A 25945-nucleotide genomic window follows, 5' to 3' on the forward strand; every position below is an offset into this window, starting at 1 on the left:
TTTCCTGTTGATATGCCATTCCCTGTAACATGGACAATACAACCTCCTGGAGCTACCAAATGCTTCTTACTTACCATTTGTGAAAAACTGTTTTTCAAGTAGACAGATGGATCCCATTCTGTTCTGGATGATTAATGCAGGATAGCTAATAGCCTGATGGATTTTGAAATACAATCCAGGAGAGCATTTAGCTCCCACACACGAGTCAGAGACTTTATCCATATAGCGTAGTGACACCTTCTAGCCCAGCACTGACTACAAAGGATAATTCCCAGCTAAATAATCATCAATCCTGGCTCCAGGGGAGCACACCAAAAAATTATTTCTGTTGTCTATCTACAGTGAGCCACGAAGTTCAGACACCATAAAAAGCAAACTTTCCTTTTGTCCAGAAATACTCATAGGAGAATCTGAAACTCAAAGCATGTTTATTCCTGACAGCTGCTACCCGAGTGGTTACTTTTCTGGAAGGAGCTCTGGCTGTTACCAAGTGTTCAAAGCTGCCTCCAACATGTTCTACCAACACATCCAAGCTTCATAGCTAATTACTTAGAGCCACTCATGAGCAATGCACATCACAATGCCACTGCAAAATTAATCTGGGAAGTGGTTAAAATCATCCATTACTGACTCACTGTTTTGGTAGCTCCATGGATACATTTAAAAGAACCAAGAAACTCCCTGCACAGACTCTTAATTGTCCAGACACAAGTTCTTCAGCAACAGACCGTCACAAAGAACAGCTACACCAGAATCCCTCTAATCAGAGAGCGCTCAGCATCCTTCCAAACAAGAGTTATTTCCCTTTTATAAATCCCAGATTCCAGCGACCCACTGGTTTGAGTTTATGAATTTTCACCAGCTCCACTGATCTGCAAAAAGACTAACCCTCATTTCCCTGTGAAATAAAAATGATTCCATGTTACATGACCAGTAAATGGCATTAAGTAAAATACGGTGAAGAAAAAACCCCCAACCCCATCCCTGGGATCCCTAGTGCTCAGCTGCTATGTTGTAAGTTCAACTTCTTGCCCAAACAACAGAATACATCTGCAAGGATAACCTCAAAGAGCAAACGCTATCTCTGATGTTGTACTTTCCTCTTCCACGTGCACTGCTTTTCACAGGAGTGTTACCAGGTAAGTTACTGTTATTTTTGGAGACCTACGAGAAGCAGAAATAGCTGGTTAGCTCAGGCAGTACAGTCCTGCCCCCCTCCCCAATACATGTACTTCCATGTCAGTCACTTACAGCCACCCCTATTCCAAAGAAACAGGATAATTACCCACACCTCACACCTACTCAATTCTTTGCCTTCTGGGGAACACGAGACATTGATTTACAACAGCTTGCTGCTCAGGGCCTGTCACCTCTGAAATAGCACTGATTTGGTATCAAGTAAATGCTAAGGCACTGTGAAATTTTACATCTGTTCCACGTTCTTTGTTTTAAGTTATAAAACCAACTAATAAAAGCCTCAAGCGCCAGGAAATGCCTTCCAACGGAAACGAAGCAGGGCTGCTCCATCTCTACCATACTCCCAAGCAGGATAACTCAGGGCAGTTTACTCCCCATGGGGAAGCCTTTCCTAGTGTGTTTTGTTAGCCATTAAGAAACCTTACTGAGAAAAGTTGCTTAATCAATTCAGATGTTCTGCTTTGCTTTGATCAAATCACCCAATTTCACTACCTGGAGTTGAAACACACAGCACTGCTATCCAGAAGCACAATCTGTTCCCAAAGGATGTTGACAGTAGGAAAAAAAAACACAATAAGCAACACAAGTCAATCTTTATTGAAAACTGAAGTATTAATACATAACAATTCTTGTTACAATAAACGTGCTTTTAAGAATTTAAATCTGAGCTCATCTACTCATTGAATTGCATAAAAAATAACAAAAAAGGTACGAATTTCCACAACTGAACTGGCTCAGAATGGGATCTCCACTCTTGGTGTTGATGTGATAGCTCAATGCAGGAGTGAGCGATGCCTTAAAACTTATTCTGGAAGACAACATTGACCTAAACTTCAAAAGAAAAGTACCAATACAACTGCTCGTAGGACAGTTATTAAAAAAGTCATAAAAAAGGAAACCTGTGTCTATTCTCTAACAAACATGGAGAACTATTACTGGGGCCTCTTGTACTTCCATTGCATGCACTCACTTTTTCAAATCTTAGACAGGAGGGTGGCCAATAATAGCACTACAACGAAAATAAAATCAAACAAAACCCACTAACAAATCCATTCTACTTAAAACAAGTCTGTACAGCAGCCAGCTAAAAAAGCTTTCCCAGTTTGCCTGCTAAGTGCCCAAAAGTCACAACACTTTAGAAAAGCCACATTCACTTTCTTGATGTTGAAGCTTCAGAGCCCATAAACTGTTTACAGTATTTCTTAAATCACAAATGGGCCCTTCCTAGCGGTGAAATTCAGATGTTTCAGTGTTACATTCAACCCACACGAGAAAAGTTGTCTTTGTCCCCAGATAAGCACTGTTCCTCTTCCCTCTCTCCTGTCTACACAACCCCCCCTATCTTCCCTCAATACTCCCGAAGCAGAGGCATATGCAGCCTGCTGAAAGAGTCAGTCCTTGCTACTTCAAAGGAGATCTCTGACTGGCCTTGACTCTTGGTAAGGCTTGATGTGCAAAACTACCCTAACCCTGCCGCAGTTGTTCCTGTTCACTGGCATTCTACTTCTCCCAGTCTGGGGGTCTCTGCAGGAAGCTTAGAGTTGATAAAATACAGGATCAGAAAGCTGACACTTTGTATGCAAACAATCTAAACAGGCTTAAATCTTGACATTTTTTGAACAGGTGTTCAGAAGCACTCGGACATAATGATTAATGGATGGCTTCTGACCCTCGGCACAGGCCAAGGCTGGCCAGTGATGTCTGCTGGAGAAGGCCTAGTAACGATCATGCCCATTTCCTACCTACTACTACAAAAACCACACCCCAGCAACTGCAAATTACCATCCAACAGCCACAGCATCTGTCCTCATTTCCCACAAACTCCATCTGAAGCATCACTATTGTTCATGTTCCCATGATGGGGGGTTTCACACACGTGGTAGGTACTACTCTGGCACAAGTGCAAGCCTAGAGTTAAGTGGTGGTATCGGATTGCTGTGCTTACCTATTCAAGCAAAAGTATGTTCCAGACTCAAACAAATGGTGTATAATGCTGTGCTTAAGCACTGAGGAGTGACTCCAAGTCAATTCTGATCATCTCTTCCTCACATTCTTGAAGTGGCCTTACTACCCAAGCAGCAGTGAAGCCACAACTCCATGAAGAGTAGCCAATGTTGAGTACCCTGGTATACAAACTGTACCATGAACTATTCTCAGACAACACTAAGACACGGTGGCACTTACAGGTGGTCGTGGTGGTTCAGCTTTTAGTGGATGAAGCAGTACAAGGAAGGACTTCAACTACGCTGAAGGAATTTTTGTCTCGTCTACCACTGCATAAAAGCATTTAACTTGCATAGTACACTCAAAAAGAAGCTTTCTTGAACGGCATTCCGTCACGCCTCCTAGAAATTTCAAGCAGGAGATGGTTACAACACGCACAAGCAAGATCTAGTAGTAGGTTCTGTTTTCCCTCCTAACGTTTTCTTAACCACCACACCACTGACTAGGGCTACGCATTTTTCGTGCCAGTTATTAGCCATTTCTTCTGCTGCTGCTACATTTAAAAGACATTTTAAACCTGTTGTTTCTGACATAGGGAATACCTCAGTTTTTAAAAAATACTTTAAACTCAAACACCTGAAATTTGAATTAAAAAAAGGAAACAAACAAAAAAAAAACCATCTTTCTTGGACTTCTCTTTGTTATTGCTGCAAGTTATTTTCAGTTCCAGGTTTGAAGTAGTACTTTATTTTAATCACGTAAAGCTGCCATTAAAGTTTTTGTTTGTTTGTTGGGGTTTTTTTTGGTTGTTTTTAAAATTTTTCTCTTTTTTTAAGTCTTTTTTCTTTTTTTAAAGAGAAGCTTGATCTGAAATGTCTCTACTGCACTAGCTCTTTCCATTTGCTGAGGAGCTCTAGTGCAAACACATACCGCACATTTATTTATAAAGGAATTCTAAACAGGGAATGTTATATAAAAAGCAGGAGAGAATGTTTCGTAAGACCCTCACTGTGTAAACGCCTATTTAATGATGTACAGTTCCCCCACTGCAGTTTTATATCCATGCTTTCTACTATTTGCAACATTAACATTAAGATAGTTATATATACACGTATTCCCCCCCATCCCCCTGCGCTGTGCTTTTGGTTACTTTCCCTATCGACAACTGGAGACGTGCTCCACCCTCCCAGTAGACTACAACGGATCAGAACTGGAAGGTATATGAATACCTCTTAAAAAAGGTTCAGTTCCCCCCTGTGGATGAATCCCATAATGCAACTCAGGAAAAAAAAAGTGCTCAAGTTAAGTGAGACTGCCTAACTGTTACGGAGTATTAGAGAGAGACCGATTCCGAGGTGGTATTTAGGAATCTGAAGTCAGAGCAAATATATAGGAGGTTATATTCATTCCTTACCTATTTATCATCTACTGAAGCACTCATGAAAGTTCTCTCCCATGATTTTCAGAGCTTTAGTTTATCGAGTGGTGAGACAGGAGACAGCAAAGCTTTGAGCTTGTTCTTTATAGCTTCTCCCCAGCACAGCACTGTTTCATTCCTCAGCTCTTTGTTAAAACCGTGCCAAGGCAACAAAAGGTCACTCTCCATGGGCAAAAATGGACAAATGGCCTGTGTCTGTTCACTGTGGTCTCTGGCACACCTGACTAATCACAGCTGCAGATCTACTACACAAATGGAGTTGTTACACAGACTTGAACGAAGCAGAACAGATTCAAACAAGTTTGTCTGGGGTCATTCTCTGCTCCCTATAAAAACACAGGAAAAACTCTAAGCTGCAGTTAAGTGCTTATGAGTAAGGTTTAAAGTACTTATCCCAACAATATAGTTATGTTCAAGGCATTAGAAATAAGGGGGCCATCCACCGACAGTGATTCATGCAAAACAAACCTAAACTTTATTAAACAATTAAAAAAAAAAAAGGAAGTACAAAATATGAGAGTGCTTACTGTAAAAAATAAAGTTACTGAAGGCTCTAACCACCAGCTGGTTATGTATGAAGGTAGGTAAGCCTCCCACCAGGGCAGAGTACTGGAATGGCAGCAGTAAATCAACACTGCTGCGAGCCTGAAGCAGCTGCCAAATCTGTATAGGAGCAGAAAACCCCAGAACAAAGCCTAGCTAGATACAGAATCGAAACACTTTACTTCTGAATGGAAGTTAACCTACAAGAACAATGTAGCCTGATATAATTCTGTGGAAACACTTAAAAGGGAACAACATTTTAGAGCCATTAACTGCACAATTTATTGCAAGCAGAAGGTATCCAAAACAAGAAAATCGCATCTGTCTGGCGTCGTTAAGTCGAGCAGGTTTAACAAAAACCTTGGGGTTTGTGTGCAATATTCAAATTTAAAAATTTAAAATCTCCCCCATAACAATTTTGGTATACAAATGGGTTCTAAGGCTAGCCCTTTATCACCACAGCATTTGCTTTGAGGTACTTTTTAAAAATTGAAGTTGCAAGAAAGAATACCAGAAATGACTCGCTGCAATGAAATACTGATCTACAGTCAAGTCTTGGTTTATGTGCTTCCAAGTGCAATTTAGGACGTAAAAAAAAAAAGGAAATACTAAGAAAAGACATCAAAATGCCATAACCAGCAAATGTCTCCTACTTCAATTACAGACATTAAAAAAAAAAACCAACCCCAAACAGCTATCTGAAACCTCTACACTTTCTGGCGGCCCTACTACAGCGTATCCATAGTCCATACTGCAGGTCGCTAATAAGGAAATTGTGTTAAAATGATTTGTTCCCTTTTAACATACTCATCAGGCACACAAGCTTCCCTCAAAATAACATGCAGCTGAACTCCTCGTGTTTGTTGTAGAAAGCCCTAGTTTTAGGAAAGCAAGCTGGATCAACTGCACATACGTTTTCACCTGACTACAACATCCTTTAAGAAAAACAGCACGGATTTCCTCAGCTGAGAACTACAAGAAAGTGTTTTTCTATCGCTCTGTCTGGCAGTCTCGCTTTGACACATCTTGCATGGTATTGAAGATAGTACTGGATGTATCTTCCCCCCCAGGACATGCACTTCATAACACAGGTGATGTCACCTCCTACTATTCCTAAGAGCCAGCTTTGCCTCAAGGAAGTCTGCTTTATTTACTGGCACACATTAACATTTCCATTGTCATTTCATTCTGATCCTTAAGAACATCTGTATAACACTGAATCCATAGAATGAAAATGAAAAGGTATGAAGTAAACTAATCATGTGCGGGATTTCTACAGCTTGTTTGACTCACTTTCCAGTCACTCCAATTGAGTAGTTGGACTTGAAAAGAATACATCACTTACACCAAAAAATACGCCCCTTTTAAAACTGGCAACTCCATCAACCTGAAAAAAAGGCTGAAGCACTTATCTAATGTATATTATGGTATTCTAGAAAGAAATTCACTTTTACGGTTCTACCTTTTAAGACCCTGCATACATTACAACAGTGCATTAGTGATACAAGTTGTAAAATACTTTTCGGTTCCTTTGGATTTGCATATGATGGTTTTTGCATCAGTCACTGCAGGTAGATTGAGCAAGCTTTGTTTTTGTGTTTTTTTAACATGCATTCAACTAGATATGGATCAGAATAAACTTATACTCCCTTTTTATCATTATTATTAGCTAAAAAATTGCAAGACAGTCCACAAAACAGGATTTGCTTTAAGACTAACTGCTGGAGTTCCAAGATGTAAGATATGCAGCACTGGAAAATCTTCTGTGATCAGGAATTAGTAGTGTTTAGCCAAGTGTTGAAAGCATTCAGAAGAAAAGTCCTGGTTGGAGGCATGAGGGCTTCAGCACCAACTTTTAAACCTCAATTTCTTGATTGCATATCTCCCATCTTCAAACCTACGTTAAGAAGGAGGTAAAAATAGTAGGAAGTGTTCTCAGTATGTGAAATAATTTGAGTGTGGCAGAACATTCTGATGTTACATGCACCACACTGATATGCAGACACAAGTGTTAAGTAGTATACTATGCTACCCTAGCACTTATCCAGTAAATTGAAATCTACAGACTTCTAGGTTTAAAGTTCACTACACTAATTTTCATGTCATGTCTATTTCATCTTTCTGCCATTATTAGTAGTTTTGTCTTAAGTAGAAGGAGCAGTACTAAAGAAGTTTAGTAAGATTACTAAACTTAATGATCAGCAGTATTGAGTGCAGTCACAGTGAATCTCTTCTTTTCTACACTCATCTGACAATCTTGGATTAAATATTGTAGCTGAAACATTTCAAATCTGTAGGCTGATGTATAGCATCACAGTAAAAGGAGAAATGGCTGTTGCATCACTACGTCCAAGAGAACACAGTCACCTGTAATCACGGAACTCTGAATGTTTAACTGCTGAAACAGAAATCCAGAGAAATTATAACAAAGTTAACTTTGGCATAAATTAAGTGGACTGAGTGAAATTTTCTACTTCAGCTGGTCTGACAAGGCCTTATTTCAAATGAAGTTGGTTTATGCTAAAAACAAACACACACAAACTGACCAAAAAAAACCCCCAAACACGCCCCCAAAACCACCAACCCCTGCAAACAACCCAAACCCCCAGAAACAGCAGCAAGAATCCCATAAACACGAGGCTGCGTGTCAGTTTGACACACATTACACTCCCAAAATTCACCCCAGCTTATAGTGGATTTCAAAAGTAACTCCTTTTCTTAAAACTTGTCATCTAAGCTTTAGTCCTCACTAGAAACAATTTTTCCAAGCCAACCGCATGAAGCATGAACTGATATTTACCTGAAACAGAATGAATATAGGGAATTAGCTCAAGGTAATACTTGTTTCAGCAGCTTGTGAGGCAGATTCAACCTCAGAGCTAAACACTTACCTTGCTTATATAATTAGCCAAAGACTACAAATTTACATATGCTGCTTCATTCTGGAAGCTGAATTCAATGACTAGCAATGAATCTGAAACGCTGAATACACTTCCTCTCAGATGTATTTTAGTAAGGCAAACTTGAGGTCATTCTTTCATAGTCAGCAATCATGAACAATGAAAATGATTCTGTGATTTCTGAAGATGCAAACCACACAATACGTCTCAGGAGGCTTCTTTCCTTTGCAGTGAACAGCTATTAACTGAATACTTTTTGTGTATTCTTATCCAATTAGAACACATCAGAGTACCCCAGACTGCTTACCTTCCAAAAAGTCTCCATGCAAGAACCTGCAACACTGTCATTTGTAAGAGAGAGAAACTGCTTTCAATTTAAACCGGTAACTTACACTGACTGCCAGGATGATCACCACTGTGGGGGCACATAACTATAGGTTGGTGTTCCTGGAGCCCGGTACGTGGGCATAGTAACTGGATGAGGGGCTACTGGAGTTGGGGAATGAGTTGTCAACAAAGTACCTAGGATGAAGAGAACGTGTTTCAGTAAGCACAAATTCTAGTATAGAGGGAAAAAACCCCAACAAACAAGAAGGAGGAGAATAAAAAGAGTTAGTTTCAAAATCAGTAACAGCTTGCTCATCTTCAATTAAAAATTACCCCAATCTTCCTTCAAACCTTTATGCAAAGGCATAATTCTGATGTTTAGTCCACTGCACACAAAGATACTCATTATTCTACCAGAAACCTTGCTACATAAGCATTAGTCACTGCAAAACCTTTTCCCACAGCAGGCTTTACATGGTGTAAAAATATTTCATGGTAAAGTTGATGATCAATTGAGATAAGTTAGTTCTTTGCACAGAGTTTTTTAGAGACTAAGGGCTTCAGTAACCCACAAGCTGAGATAGCAGGGTCTGAACAGACTCACTCTATGGCACTTTGTCAAAACAGCAAACACCACCTGGAATAAGCTTGCCCATGTCTGAAACCCCAATGTTAATTTGAGTTTGTGACATGTAACTTCTCTCTTTTTGAGATAACTCAAATTAAATGATAATGGTAATTAATTAAATGATAAATTAAATGACAAACCCCAGAATCTGTAATCTGAAAACGTGGCTCTCATTCATTTTAGATTACTGAGCTGAACGTCCACTGTGGGTGAATGAACACATTTCTTAACACCCTCTGAGTAGCAAAGCATGACACCCCCTCAGTAAACACTCACAGATGAGTCTAGATATTGGTTAAACATTTTTCCAAACCACTACCACTAAGAGTGTTGCAGTAGGAAGGAGATACCCCAATCAGTTTTCTTGGCACAGAAGACCTGCAGGTAGTGCAAACATGTACAGTATAACAACTCAACACGCAAAGAACTCAGGCACAGGATGGATAGTGGTGAGAACACCACATTTTTCCTCAGCCTTTAAAGGTTGCTGTTTTCAACTAGGCATAAAAGAAAAAAAATCCATTGAAAAGAGGAAGTCAGACTCTTGAGACAGTTAAGATGAGAATTAAGAAAACAAGAGTGCATGAAATTCCATGGGGATATAAAAGAAAAACTACTGTAACACTAATATCTGAAAAAAAGGATGAGGCAACTCCATCCTTAGAGATGATTAAAGCATTACTGAACCAGCAGCAGCCTAGTCTAGCCAGCCTCACTCTGAAGGCACTGGACTAGGTGACTTACAGTTCTAATCTGAACAGCTGTATGATTGTGCCAAGCACAGCTCTAGTTATCTCATTTTCATAAAGCAGACGTGTCCTATCTCAACCTGCAGAGCTTCACCAAGGAAACACAGGCGTTTCAAATCCACGCACCTGCTGACATTGCCATAGTAGTCCCAGCCACCATCCCCATGGTCACACCGTTTCCTCGTGGTGGCGGAATCGGAGCAGGATACATGGTTGCTGGCATGCCATTGGGTTGCACAACTGTGGTGTGGTGAATTACGTGGGGTGGTGCTGCATATAAAGGCTGTGTGTAGTAAGTGCCTTGCTGTTGGAGAATACAAGTAGATGAAGTAATTAGAGTCTGCCTCCTGGGGAATATAAATTATATCTTCTTTCATGCATGTGTCATAAAAGCACTAAAGGTAAAGTGTATTTACAGAGCAGAAACTAAAACATTTAAATACTCAGTGTTTCACTGCCAACTTTATCATTTACCCCCTTTCTAGGACATTCAGGATGACATTCAAAGCAGAACTCCAGAGCTGACCATACCTTCCACAGTAAGTGCTCACTGGTCATTCATTTCCTTTTTCTTCTACCTTTTAATACACTAGGCTATGACAGAACTTCCTTCATAACTTTTTATTCACCTGCTTTTAAAGAATCAAAGGTTTCTGATAAATCCAAATACAGTAAACAGCCTGGATAAAGCTTGTTACATGCTTATTAACTCACTTCAGCTACTGTCAGGCAAGTTTCCTCTATGCAGAAAGAAGGCTATCACATTTACTAAGGTCTCTTAATTACATCATTTCTTTTCCAGCAGTTTTCCTAGTACATGGCTTGGCAAACTGCTGAATCACAACAGAGGCACCTTTAAAAAAGGGAAGTTTGTGACACTTCTGGATAAAAATGGATGTAATAAACCACAGCATCTAGCACACATTTTTCAAACTACTGCATCCAGCATCTTTTCAAAGACTGAACACATCGTGAGTAAGCACTGGCTAACTCTTGTGAGAGAGAGCATGCAAGCACACACTCTGTAGATCACTATAAGAAGTGCAACTGCAGGCAGCTAAAAATTCTCTCTATCCATGAATAAATGTGATGTACAGGCAAGAGTTCAAGTAGGAGAAGGTAAACAAAATGCTGTCCAAACAGAGTTGTTTGGGTTTGCTCATTTACCTGTGCATATGGATTCTGCTGTGGATAGGCACTTCGAACTGGGTACACAGCAGTCTGGTAGGGATTTGGGGATGAAGAATATGGTGGCACTGCTCCACTGGTGGGTGAACAAGATACTTTATATGGAGTGCCTGGTGTATAACCTGAAACAAAGGTAAATCTGCATTAAAAACATTAAAAATGTGTCAGTGCACTGCTTTCTAAAGTCAGGAGGGAACAATTTTCTTTATTTCCAACTTCCTTAACTCTTCATGTGACTACTCAGCAGGCAAGCCTCAAGCACAACCTCTATCATTTACATAATGCTGATAAGTCTGAAAAGAAGGCTTGACTATGTTAACTAAGCACAAAACTTTAACTGTATTTTTGCACTGTTTGCTTTTCAATATATGGATATGAGACAGAAAAGTGAATTTTGATTTTTCAGTGGTATCATGAAATGCTTGGATCCAAATTGTTAGGCAGGATTCCCATATAGGACTATTTGGCACAGTTTAGTATCAGCCCAGTTCTCAATGCTCCCCAAAGCATACTAGCAAAACATCTCAATAGTTGAGTAACCAGCAATTACCCTCTGCAGAAGATGAAGCAGCACAAGAGTCACAATTTCAAGTCAGAATCACATAAAGAGCTCAAGAAAAAAAAATCAGAGAACAGAGATACATAATCTGCAATCTCCACTTTGACTTGCTTTTATTCTTTTTTGTTTTCTGGCCTTTCATATTAAAATAAATATGAAAGGCCCTACCTTTAAAACACAAACTGCTGAACTCACTGCAACTGCAAATTAGACTTTGAAGGCATTGCATTACCTTTAAACCCTCCCTTCATGTATTACACACATAGACATACCCTTGGTCATCACTCTGGAATTACTTTTCTGCATTACAGTGAGCATTAAAATGCCATAAGAAAGAATTTTGCATTATTATTACATAATGTTGAGAACCCTAAGTTGTGAACTATCCCATTCTTACATGGATAAGTAGAATGTGCTGGCTCAGACCCTGCCTAAAGACAGTTTTTCTGTAATTTCTGTAGCCCTAAACACATGAGGTCTCAGGATAATAGAACAAGGGCTTGTCGACTGTAGAGGACAGCACCATTGCTGCTGCACACTAAATTCTCAAGATTACACTACAGTCTAATGGCCAGGGGAGGAATACAAACACCTCAGCAGTGGCATCTGCCAGTAATGACATTCAGGGTAGTAAACAACAGGCATCATCTATTCTGGAGAAAGCACGAAGGCCCAGGTCTGTCCTAGGATGAAAAGATCTTGGGTCTCATGTAGTCCACAGGGGGATATGATTTCTATTTAGCTGGAATTGTACAAACTAGTACTAGGGAAACACTAGGAAGAAAATACACTTTGCAGCCACAAGAGAAAAATGAGACTGCGAGAACAGAGATGAGGCTGACTTCAAAATCTGTCTAGAATGTGTTGACTTTGATACAGAGAACAGATCTGGAGCAATACAGCAGAGAAAGCACTGCCACTTGTGATGGGAAAGATCAGTCTGTGCAGATGGCATGATGACAGGTGACCTTCATTCCTCTTGCAGAAGTCTGACTTTCTTCACAATTTCATTTCACCCTTCAAACTGAAAGTTATATTATTGAAGAAACAGGTTTACTAAGTATGTATCTTTTGTTAATAAGACACTAAAGAAAGCTACCACAGGATTTCTAAAAAGAACAAATAAGTCCTAAGTATTTCACAAGTGGAGCATGCTGAGAAAGTAACTTCTCTTTCTAGAATGGGAAGCTATTTGTATTGATAAACCTCAGATGCAAATGCTGAACATGAGACACCACTGCTGAACTACAATTATGCCCTCAGTCAAGCCCACTCTCATTCCAAAAACTCACTGATACATCTACACAGATGGTACCCTTTCTGAACACCAGTGGCACAGCACATTCAAATAGTGCTGTGAGATGTGAACTTAAAGTTTTGATTGTACAAACAAGCAGTTACAACATAAAAGCTAACCAAAATAAAAAAATTTAATCCAGCTGTAAGGAAAAAGTGCCTCATTATCTGCCTGGATCTGGCCACTGTGAACTTCAGTTCATAGTTTAAAGAGTAGCTTAAAATTAAAGCTATTCTTAGTTCAGAAAAAAGCTACTTTCCTATTCAATAGCACTAAAAACTCTAATAGTACAAGCTTTAAAAAAACTTGAAGATGATGTACCACTTCTGGAGGTCTTTATTCCTTTTTCACACAAAAGTGACTAATTTTTTACTCTGTTATATAGCATGAGATATAGTCCAATATTAATCAATGAAACTAATCTTACAACACAATGAAGGCTAACGAGTCAGAAATATTCTCCAGGAACCATAACCTTCTATTACAACATAACTGACAAGAAGGAAAACCCACAACCAACTGGATAAAACCACCAGTCTCATGATTTGGTAAATTGATTACATGCAGCTTATCTTCATCTTTCTGCAGTAGAACTCTCAAATTGCAACCAGTAATTAAGACTGAAAACTACCTTTCAGTTATCTGATCATAGGATCACAACCTACAGCTGCTCCTCTGCACAGCCTCAGGAATCCTAGTGATACAGACAGTGGAGTATAGAAAGCAGAGACATCACTAAGGTAATCTCAATCATGAAACTGAAGAACCTGTTAGCAATACAAGCCGATAATAAAAACCTCACACAGGGTTTTGATTCCTGCACTAAGTTATACCCCTGATGGAAGCTGCTCTCTCTTGAGCATCATTTGATTTTTTCCCCTCCAATTACTGGAACTTACAATATCCATCTGTTTCCCTGTCTTAAGACTGAAGAAAGCCAAAATTAGTCCTGTGTTCACTATGCCTCCAAGCAGCAAACTGAGCAGAGACTCAGGTTGTAGTAGCCAGAATACTCCACAGCTCCAAGGAAAGCTACACACTTTTAACAGGTTCTGCAGGAAAAATATTTTAGGTGACTTATTCTCTTGCCTCAGTAAATGCTGTCAGCAGACCCTTTTGGGAGTCTCCTGGTAGTTAATGAAATATCATACGTTAAAAACACTGAACTTCAGCGATGCCAGCAGGCGTATGCAACTTAGGCTTCCCAAATTCAAACAGCATCCTTTCCTATCCTCACAAATTACACAAGGGTGTTCAGCAACAAATTTGGTTACATGCTGTATGGACCTCAAAACAATTGGCATAACCCATCTTAAGTGTAGGAGTTCCTGAAGATGGCTTAAGGACTATGTTAACAAATATAAGGAATTCCTCAGTATGCAAAATAACAACAGGGAGAATTTTTTTCCTATCAGATGTATGCTCCTGGCTTTAAGTGGAAACTCATGCTGAAAGATTCTACTTTGTTTCAAGCATTAATCACATCAAAATAATCTACTAGTGAATGTAGGACTACACAAACAAAAGTTCAGTGAATGCTTTGGCTCCTCTTGTGTCTGTTTTTCAATCTCCCTTTTCCTATTCTTATTACCCTTTCTCTTCTATGACAAGCATGTAACCGTGGTTATCTAACTCCTCCCCCAGTATCCACTATGGACAAAACACTTTTACCCAGCAACCAGGCTTTCCAGTCAATTAGTTTGTGCAAGACAATTTTAAGGGCAGAAAGAAGGCAGCAAGATGAACTTGGAAAGATACGGTTTAAGAAAAAAGATGAAAAGGAAGAATTTTGAATACAACAAAAGAAAGAAAAAACAGGAATCTGAACAGAACAATATGCAAAGTAAGCAGGATCACACAGGAAGAAGTGAAGGGAAACGTGATCCAATCCTCAATTATCAGCCTGAAATAAAGAAACAACTGAAAACTCATCTTTTCCTTTCTCTGAAGGAGAAAGCAGTATGGCTTGGGATTACACTAATTTCAGTTTATCAGACGATTCCTTATGACACATGTTCAAAGTAAGGTAAAACTTATCCCATAGTAAAAGCGTCGTTTTAAGCCACTACAGCTTTTTCTCTTTTGTGGGTCTAACAAATTCCAAACTTTGGGTTCCAGTTCTGCCATTATCTATTACACATACCTGTTTGGAAGGTAGGATTTGCTCCAGGATACATATTAGGGGAATAGGCAGGAGCAGCCGCTGCATAGCCCATTGGGAAGCCGGCTGGAAAAAAGAATGCCAGAGTTATTTTCTAGACTTGACTGCACAGTGTACCTCAGATTTTCAAAGGCTCTCACTGTACATCTTTTAACTGAGTTAAGCTAACATATGGTCCTCAGTCACACTTCAACTGCAACACTGGGCTCCTCTTCTCCCAGGCCAGCTGAAGCTAACAGCTAAGGAGTCACAAATGCCTTTGTCCCTTACATATCTGGTCTAGCGTGAGGTGTCCCTGCCCATGGCAGAGGGGCTGGAACTGTATGATCTTTGAGACCTCTTCCAACCCTAGCAATTCTGTGATTCCCATTTCAGCAAATGTCAAAGTTCGTCAAGTTTTGTGCAACTATATTATGTTCTTCTGTTCTTCCTCCCCTGAGATTTAAGGTCTGATGTAAACAAAATATTTCTGAAAGAAATGGACTTTCCAAATAAATGTGTGAAGGTCAGAGTTACTCTGACTCTCTAGAGTCATCACTATGGCTGAACTGACAGCACTGTGTGCTGGCCTCCAACACATGGCAAACAGCACCATTAGCAAAACCTAGTTACTTGAAAGATACAAAGTTTGGCTAAGCCAGACTACAGTTCTAAATTGTGATTGTCAAATTTCTGAGTAGCTGCTATTAATTTCACCAATAATTTAGTTATATTATTCCAAACTGTACAATCAAGTAACATCTGTATTTAAAAAGACTAACTCTTGTCATTTACACAAAAAGATTTCAGCTTCTCCAAATAAAAGGCAATTACTATCTGCACATTAGCTGTCAAGCCTAAAACTCTTAAACTCCATGCAAATTTGAAGGGTTTCTATTGCACTATAAAACCCAGAATCCTTAGCAATTACTCCTAACAATAGAAATTCCTTAGCACAGGACTATATATGCAAAATTAGTTTTGTAAAGCACTCTGTAAAAATATCAAGTGGCATATGCTTGGCACTACTACCAGGTGGTCAGCATGGACAAGACTTCCATTTTTAAGCCTAGTGCTTTTCACAGGTCAAAACAGCATGTCCAATTCTTTTTCAAATTCAGGAGCTGGGAATGAAAAGCTTTAGTACAGCTTTACATCTTACTCAAAACAACTACATCACTCCAACATCTTCTTATGTCTCTTCAGTGTTGTGTTCTTTCTTAGCAAGTTTAGCGCCACAGCAGAGCACTCTGAGCTGGTCAAGAAATAAGCTCTAGTGAAAAATGTAACTATGACAGGCAGCAGTTAATTACTGCACAGAAGTTTTATCCACATGAGAACATTTGGACATTGATTCCTTGCTACTGTAAACCCACCCAACAACCTCTAATAGTTGTAGTATAATATAAATCACTCTTAAATATGCAGCAGCTCTAGAAACAGTGCCTTTAAGTAATGCATCCCACCTAGCAATATGTTCATTTCTTTCCATTACCATGCAACTTACGTAAATCCAGTGATTCTGAACAGAGGAGCTGTAGCTTTTAAATTAGGAGAGGCAAAGAAGGGATATGTAGTCATGCAACAGAGTTGTAGGTTTGGTTTTTTTTGAGTTTTGTCTGTTTGTTTCTTAAAAAAAACCAACACAACTGAAACACAGAGCTACTTTTTATTTTTGAGAATATTGTGGGATAAACACAAAACCTGAACCATGCAGCTCGGCACAGGGTAAAGCCATAGACCTTACTGACTAAGCTGAAATGGAGGGTCACAGTTGAGACAACTATTTGACTGCTGTAAGGGAAGAATTTTGAGTGATCAACTTTAGTATGACATCTAAGGCACTTCTAGAATAATTCTACTTCAATTCCATATACTGCAGTTATGTTAATTCACAACAAAGTGAAGATCAGCAAATATTAAGCAAACAGTGCTTAATAATTTAGTATGTCAGAATAAGATAACAGCAGAATAAAATATTAGCACTTGTAATATTGTTTAAACTGCTATTTATGAATTTACAATAGTACATCTTCCTAAGTAAAGGGGCCGCTTAGATTAGTATATATGAGTTTCAATGCAACATGGAAATGGTTTTAAGTACAAATGAAACCCCAGACAGTTTTCTAACAGATTTATATTAACAAAAATAGTTATACTTCAATAATTCATAACAATCTTCATCTAAAGCAAACTAAAGTAATGTATTGAAAACATGTAAAATAACTGTAACTGGTATTAATTAGTAAACCACTAGCTCCTGTCCTGTTATAAAATTACTGTAGTGCATACACCTCAGCAAGTTACAGAGAGTAAGACCACTCTGTGGACCTCATGGTTACACAGCATCAGCCTGACAATTGATTATTGCACCATTTCAGTCACTCAGTAGATTTAAAAACACTGCAACACAGGGTGTGTTTTGCCCTTATACTGTGGAAAAACATGAAAGGTATACTAGTTTGAGGGGAAAATTAAAAGCATCTAAAAAGCAAGAATAACTGTAAAAGGTTTTTGAGACAATCAAGTCAACGGTAAAGGAAATTCATTAATGCACAAGCACTAAAAAGGAACAAAGTAAAGTGGAATAAGAAAGCAGAAATTCCAGTACACTGCCTAAGCTGAAAAGCAAATTTAAAACTTGTGAATACCAGCAGGAAAATATAGTACAGCTACAAAGAATACAAAAAGTAATTGCATGGAGTGAATTCTAGATACCCACCACAGAAAGCAACTCAATCAGAGAACAGTCTTCCCATAAAAGCTACAAAAGTTTAATTGATTTGACACAAAGTCTGAGCAGAGAGACCCTCCAGCCTCTCTCAAGACAGAGAGCACCTGCAGACAGCATTTAAAAAGACTGCATCAAGACATACTGCTTGAAGTGTCTCAGAGAGGCACACAGCCCTTTCTCTTCAGCATCCTTCCTGCATATTTCTGTCCAAATCTAAGGATTGCATTATCCAACTTCTCAAGTATGGGGAGATCAGAACTGAAGGCTGATCACACACACTAGGCTGTGAGGGGAGGGATAACCTTAGTAAGAATGTTGAAACCAAATAACAGGCACAGAAAGCAAGAAATATATTTAATTTCTGCTTTTAAAAAAAATGTCATTTTCTTGGTCACACCTTTGAAACTATGATTCAGGTAATCACAAAACAGATGGTATTAACACAAATTAACCAACCAGCAGCAGAAATAGATTAACTCCTCTTCTTGCAGGGTACTAGAGCTACTAAAATCAGCTGCTTTGGAAGAGATATATAACAGAACGAACATCACTATTGAAATGTCACTGGTTACACTGTAAAAAACCCACCCAAATCCTGAAAGAGATTACAGCACATGAAATCATTCAGAAGTGACAATTCTTGCTTAGAAACCAACACACACATTGAAAAGAAGTTACTCACCTGGATAACCAATTCCTTTGGCATTTGCATAGGGAACCCCAGAAGATCCTGGGCTATACACAGGATTCATGATTTCAGTAACTGAATCAAGGAAAAAAATAAAAAGAAAAAAGTATTTACTCTAGTATAGAAGAACTTAAAGATCTCAGCAACTAAAATGGGACTGGAAATGGGGGAAAGCATCTCAGAAGAAAAATTAATAGAAAAAGCAGCAACCCCACTCCTTGTCAACACTGAAGCAAGTCTGCAGAAATAAGCTTCAAGACGTCAAAATCCTCAATTGACTAGATAAGGTTGGAGGAATGAAACATCCCCTGTTGTTAAGCACACTTTCAAAGTATTTCCATCCCAACAAGTTCCTCCATGGTGCACAAATCCACAACCTGCTGCAGGAGACCACAGATGCTGGCCCTCCCACCCCATGTCATCTGTCAATCACAATATATCAATCTTGGTATTTTCTCATTTCTTACCTGAAGAACCTAGCCAAGAGATGCAAATATTTACAGTCTTATTACTACTTGCATTTCAAGCCTGGAATTCCAATCCTTTACCAGCACTAAATTTATCAGCTGTCAACAGCCCAAGTATTACAGAAGTAAGGCTTTCTCTATAGACTCTCATTAACAGTTATTTATGTGGGTACTTGGTGCTAAGATCTTCAGGGCTTATGACAAGCTGACAGCTTGGCCCAGTCATTTCTGACTTAGAATCACACAACTAAAATGCACCTATAGCTAGTACCACTGTCAGGAACAAAAGCAAACCCCATTTTAAATGGGGAAATAAAATGGCACAGAGGATGCTTCTCAAGCTTTTCTAGCAGGCCTATGTACTTCTAGGAATCTAAATCACTGCATCACAGTTCACAACCAAGCCTACCATGTGACTTTTACTGTTTGTAACTACTTTTCTAATACTAAAAAAAGAAATTCCATGTTTTAACACCCATATCTATAATCAATTATTTTTCTGCTTGTATTTACAGATTTATCACATCTCTTCCTGTGCACATCCATTTTTAACTACAAACAGCCTCTGTGGGCAAAACAGGAGGGCATACTACAAAACCAGACTTACGTACTGTTATTATCTGATATTTGAATCAATCTCCAGTTTAGATCTTGAGATGCTGTCTTAGTGTGTTAGGTGATTGAACAGTTTACAAAGTTTATGAAGCACAACCAAGTCACAATTATGTATACACTAGTTTAGCTACAAATACATTATGGCAGAAATTGGAGTTTGGCAGTAGAGCTGCACTGATAAACTTGTGTTAGGTGACTGTATAAAGCCTAAGTAGTTTGGTTTTTAAAGCAATGCTAAAAACAAGACTGTACTAATAGTTTTAGCAGCACTTAGTACGCAACAGAAGGAAAAGAACTACTTGTGTAAAATCAGGAATACAACCAAATCTATTAAGAATGGCTTACAAAATAAGTCACCTGCTATTTACATTGCATAGTATAAAGAAAGTCTCCCGGAGCAGCAGGATTTCATCACTTGACCAATATTCAAAAAGCAGTTTGATGCAAATCTCTTTGGAAATGTTCTACAGGAAGGGATGCCATCCAGAGGGACCTGGACAGGCTGGAGAGGTGGGCACAAGCCAACTTCAGGAAGTTCAACAAGACTAAGTCCAAGGTCCTGCAGCTGGGTTGCAGCAATCCCAAGCACAAATCCAGGCTGGGCAGTGAGTGGCTGGAAAGCAGCCCTGAGGAGAGAGACTTGGGGATGCTGGTGGATGAGAAGCTCAACATGAGCCAGCAGAGTGCACTTGCAGCCCAGAAAGCCAACCAGAGCCCGGGCTGCAGCAGGAGAAGTGTGGCCAGCAGGTTGAGGGAGGTGATTCTTCCCCTCTGCTCTGGTGAGACCCCACTTGGAGTGCAGCATACAGTTCTGGAGCCCCCATTACAAGAACGATGTGGAGGTCCTGGAGCATGTCCAGAGAAGGGCCACTGGGATGCTCAGAGGGCTGCAGCAGCTCTGCTGTGAGCACAGACTGAAAGAGTTGGGGCTGTTGAGTCTGGAGAAGAGCAGGCTCCCAGGTGACCTTCTTGTGGCTTTTCACTAGCTGAAGGGGACCTACAAAAAAGCTGGGCTAGGACTTTTTAGGCGCTCAGGGAGTGACAGGACTAGGGGGAATGGAGCAAAGCTGAAGGTGGGTAGGTTCAGCCTGCAGGTGAGGAGGAAGTTGTTGAGCATGAGAGTGGTGAGAGCCCAGACTGGGTTGCCCAGAGAGGTGGTTGAGGCCCCATCCGTGGAGGTGTTTAAGGCCAGGCTGGCTGAGGCTGTGGGCAGGCTGCTCTAGGGCAGGGTGTCCCTGCCCATAGCAGGGGAGTTGGAACTGGGTGATCCTTGTGGTGCCTTCCAACCCTGACTGATTCTATGATTCTAAAGCAGTCATCCTTAAGTACAAAGCATTACTTTCCACTGAACCCCTCGTGCAGTTTTGGTAGCAATAACTACTGCTCACTTTAATCTCTGCTATTGTTTCAAAGTTGATTTTGTCACACTGTGTCTAAAAAAAAAATATCCACATGAGGGTCAAGCTTCACTACAGTATTTTTGAGTTGTAGGGTGTTGTGGTTTTTAAAGAGCAGGCAGATATAATTTTAGTCCCCCATAAGAGTAAAATAGGAACTAGCTCAAACTGCCACATAGGGGAAAGCCTTAAAGAAAGAGAATGTATCCCTCCACTCAAATACAAACAGCACTCTCCCACACACCCATATCCCTCTAAATATGCTGCTGCTCCTTGTAGTCTTTACAGTAGTTAGGAAGAAAGACGACTCTAATCTCGCACCTTCTGAATGCCAATGAGAAAAAACAAAGAGGGCAGGAAAACCAGAGCAAGAGCACTCTTCGTGTATTTGGGTGAAAAAGAAACTAAACAACCTAACCATTACAAGCATTAGTAGTCAATGACCTTGGAAGAACACAAGGACATACATTCTAGGGGATGAAAGTCACACAGCAGAAGCTATACAAAGTTGAAAAGGTACAGTAGAAAAGTTTGGGCAACTCCTCAGACTTCATCTCCAATGAGCATAGATTAAGAAAAAGAATTCCACCTAATCGGGGAAAAAAATCCTATGGCACACAGATCCTGCAAGAGAAATAACATCAAAATACACTTCAAATACATCCACACACGTTAACTCATCTTTGGTTGGACAGGTATGTACTTCCACCACTTCTGCTTTCACCACTGAGATACAGGTAGAGATCCTCCAGCCTACCAAAACTGCTTACTGTTTTTGTAGAGCAGAAAAAATTTCACATCACTCCTAATTCTCTTATACTGAAGTATGGAATCTTGCAGTTTGCTTCCCCGTAACACTTGATGTCCACATCAAAAACACTAGGGAAACTAGTGTAAAGTGAACCCAAAGAATCACAGCTTTCAATCTTTTTGTTTGTGGTCCCTCCAAAGCATTCTCATGTTAATGTATATGTAAATAAGTGCCTACTGTGCAGCATCAGTATATAAATTACACAGAGTTGACTGTATAGAAATTACAATCAACTAATTCTTTCAGCCAAAATGGAAGTAATTATATTTATTACACATGCTGTAATTAAAGACTATGCAAACATGCTTGGGAAGTGTGAGTGCTTTTCCTTTCTTTCCAGAGCTAAACAATCAAATTAGTTTTCATCATGTCTGTTAAATTTCATCTTGGTCCTTTCCAACCTAAGCCATTCTATGATCTTGATACAGATAACAGGACAATCACCTTTCTCTTAAAACCCCATTTCAGGAAGCCCAGCACAAAGACCAACCTCTGCTAATGCTGAAGCTTCAGCACACTAAATTAGACAGTCTTTTGCACATTGCTTTCCTGCTACACTCAGAATTATTAGCATGTTTCAAGGAAATTCTGCTCTTAAAAAGTATTTTACTGCAATACATGCAGAAACCAACAAAATAGTGCAAATACTCCAAAACAAACTGCACATTCCTTTTTAATAGATTTTTTTTTTTACTACTACTTTTCAGAATTGTGCAGAAACACTATCAAAACTAGATCTATGGAACGTCACTTTGTGCTCACTTTATGGCAATTTCATCACAAGAATTGGGGAAGAATCTCCAACTACCCTGCCTAAAGCACACTACCGTGGCCTGCTAATGTTATTATGTTCCACTGGAACTTAAGCAGACTCACAGTAAGTTACTATAGTATTTCACATCTATCCATTCTGGAACACTTTTGGAACACTGTTTGCTATGAAACTGTACAAATGACTCAGTTTCTACTTACATAAAACTCCTTAACAAAGTTAATTACCATCCGAGCAATGTTCTGTATTTTACCCATTCGCCCTGATTTCCAAAACCTTATACAAGTAAAACACAATTTCTAAATGTCTAGTAGTTTGTGATGTGAAAAAACCCAGCAAAGTAATTTTCACTGTTAAGTAACAAAGACACCTCAGCTCTTCAAATAACCGACGCTAATTAAAGTCTCCGTTGCACTACATTCTGTTAGAACTCCAGCCACCAAAACAGGCCCTTTGATGCAAATGCTAAGCCAAACAACAGCCACTTTTGTAACAATTACTTTTGAAACAGGGCTCATATCAGCAGGCATTCAAAACTTCTTTAAGTCAAAGACAACACATCTCACACTACATTGCTATCTGCAGGTAGCACATACTTAATTTATTGCATTCATCCAGGACTCCAAAAAAAGTCACCGAAACAAATGTTAGCCCTGTTCAAAACAGGGTATGGGTTTGTGATAGTCCACGATCAGAACTAGCTGGAATTAGTGCTTACTCAAAACTGGCATGCTTCTGGCAAGCAGCACACTGGCACTCTTAACCCCTCAGCAAATCAGATCAGCTAACCCGGCTGGCAGAATTCTGGGGTCTGCTAGAGGTTTCCGGGCAGAGGGCTGCTACGTTTTTATGCTGTCAGCTTCAGAGAGCCAAGACACATCAGCAAATGGCTAAGACCCCATCAGCCCCAATACAAGGAAGGGAGCAGGACTGGACAGTGGCAGTACAGACCAAGGCTGCAGGTTATTTTTCAGCACTACAGCCTGAAAAATAACAGTAACAGTTTTGCCCGAAGTTCACACATGAAGTAAAATACAGAGCTGGAAACATTCACATGCAAGTCTTTCTCCCCTGCTTGAGTTACAAGATGTTCCTGTTGTAAAAGCGAAAGAGCAAGATCTCTGCAATTACCCTACCATGTTTTATGTGCATGCAATTTTTTAAGAGCATTAAAGAATAGAGCAATTCTGACCCTTTAATCCTTTCCAGTGAATCCAGTTCTCACCTTTAACCCTGTTCTACTCAGTTTGTTCTGATTTTTGGTGTCAAAATAGATGTATTAACACCAATACTACTTGTACCCAGTACAGACAACATGATTACATATCAAACACAACAAAAATAGTTCTGCCACTCAAAAATAAAATCTCTATCAACTTCGTTTATACATTTCTGATACTACTCTTAAAAAAAACAAAACCATCCAACTCCCCCAACAACCCAGAACATTATCAAAATATGTATTCTTTATAAAAAAAAATCACTACCTATGGAGTGAGTAAACAGCCCTTCACTTCTCAACGACTACCATTTGTAGGGTTGCTATTGCACAAGAAGATGAAAGTTGTCATTCCTATCCTTGCATCTCCTGCAAAACACTGAGATCATGTATATTCTTATTGCAAAGAAGTGGAACATTACAGCAAAACTGTCAGTTCCTTACAGTAAGGATCTTAGAGGCCTGTTTATTGCCAAACTGAGTTGATGTAAGTCAACTATGACAAAAAAAAAAACAACAACAAAGAGTAAAACTTCAGCATGTGAAGGGATATTCACAACTTTCTAGTTAAACCCTGAAGCTCTGCCTCTGTCCTATGAAGCATTTTCTAAGTTATTTTTCCATTTATTCCACATAACTTTCTAATACAAAAGAAAACTGTCACAAGTTCCAGACTGGGTCTCCACAAGTCTCCTCATTCCTCCTACATTTTAACCTGAAAATTAAAAGTGTGCAATCACTACCCCAAATCACAGAATCACAGAATTAAACAGGCTGGAAAAGACCTTTGAGATCCCATCCAACCTATTACCCAAATCTTGCCCCTTCCTTTCCACACCTGAAACACTACATCTTTATTCATAAGCAAATGTTTGAATAAAATAAGGATGACTCAGGTGGCTGGGAGGGAGAGGAGCAAGTAAGCCACCCAAACAGAACTGACATAAGAATACAAAAATAATACCTCAGGTAAAAGCTATTTGCTTAAAGATGCCAATATTTTTACTCATTTATTACCAGGGCTATCAAGAAATATTTTGGAGAAATAGGATCAAGTTTTTTCAGTGCCTACAAAGGCATCAAATTTACACCAGAAATGCTCCTCTGATGTTTTGACAGTTGACCGTGGATTTAATCTTTCAATTTAAGTGAAGCACACAATATCTAAACATATAAGTTTTATAACACTAACAATTACACATCTTACAGTAAAATCGTATTAAAGCAGACAGAAAGTCTGGTCAAATTAGGCAACGTGCACGCTACTACTGAACACGTTACAACAAATTAAGTCCAGCTCTTCTCAGGCCCAGAGCTGAATACCTCCTCTTCCTTAAAGCCTAACTTGTTCTCAGAGCACAGAACACATCACTTAGCTGGCGTTTATGGTTTGGCTTCAAACCTCCTAGAAAAGTGACGAAAGCAGAGTTTGCACCAGGCCTTTTATCATCTCACTGAACTTCCTACAAGTCACCGATGACCAAAACTTTATCGCTTCTCCTAGCTCCCAGGTACAGAGATAACGGAGCAGACACGATATACAGGCCATACACAACCGAAGCTTACTGATACTACGCATCTGAAAATCCCACCGATAAATCCCCTCATGACGCTGTAACGAGTGTTTACGAAGTTATCAACTGCATGATTTTCAACCTACATCAGTAACCACCACCACAGACCTCCCAAGCTTTCAAACCCAACCTACTCCGTAACGGTCACCGGAGCTCGTTGGAGAGACAGAAAACAAGCGCGGACGGAACGAGGGGCGGCCGCAGGCCCAGCCTGCACCGGTGTCGTGAAGTTCCCTCGTCAATCAGCCCATCACCTGCCGCGGCTAAAGGCTATTGCAGACACCTGTTACGAAGCCCGCCGGCCCCCAGCGCCGCCGCAGGTTACTCGCTGCCCCGCCTGGCGGACAGCGGCGCGCAGCTGCCCGCGAGCCTCGGCGCTCCGCTTGGCATCGGCCGCAAAGCTGCCCGCGCCACAACGGCGGCACAGGAGCCCGCCCCCTGCCCCTGCGCCGGCACCTGGGATGGCGCCACCGCCGCGGGCCTGCCGCCACAGACGGCGGCACGAAGTGCTGAAGGAAAAAGGCCGAGAAACCGGCGGCGCAGGCCGCGGAGAAGGTGCTAGGCCTGGGCTCCCTTATATAACGGACCCGGCGGAGAAGAAGGAGCGGCTCCGGAAGCCGGTAACACCCGCGCCCGTGACGGGCCTCGACGCCTCGCACTCACCGGGCTACGGCGCTTCGTGGTGGCGGCCCGGCCGTCGCTGGCTGTTTCGCTGCGTGCGTGCGTCCGTGCGTACGCGGGTGCGGGAGGCGGGTGCG

General features: G+C 40.2%; 1 protein-coding gene across 2 annotated transcripts; it reads right to left on the bottom strand.

Annotated features, from left to right (window-relative positions):
- Window positions 1–1771: 1771 nt before the first annotated feature.
- On the bottom strand, window positions 1772–25945 carry FAM168B (family with sequence similarity 168 member B). 2 transcript variants are annotated; one of them, XM_064165230.1, is made up of 7 exons: window positions 25851–25945; window positions 18327–18407; window positions 14914–14997; window positions 10894–11036; window positions 9853–10030; window positions 8415–8544; window positions 1772–7019 (listed from the first exon to the last, which is right to left on the bottom strand). In XM_064165230.1, the coding sequence occupies exons 2-6, from the start codon at window positions 18394–18396 to the stop codon at window positions 8432–8434; spliced, it is 588 nt and encodes a 195-aa protein (XP_064021300.1). In that variant the 5' UTR covers window positions 18397–18407; window positions 25851–25945; the 3' UTR covers window positions 1772–7019; window positions 8415–8431. The 2 variants fall into 2 exon arrangements, with proteins under 2 accessions (XP_064021300.1, XP_064021301.1); XM_064165231.1 differs by lacking the exon at window positions 25851–25945 and adding an exon at window positions 25644–25747.

The sequence above is a fragment of the Pogoniulus pusillus genome, chromosome 26, assembly GCF_015220805.1.
Source record: "Pogoniulus pusillus isolate bPogPus1 chromosome 26, bPogPus1.pri, whole genome shotgun sequence".
NCBI classification, from domain to species: Eukaryota; Metazoa; Chordata; class Aves; order Piciformes; family Lybiidae; genus Pogoniulus; species Pogoniulus pusillus.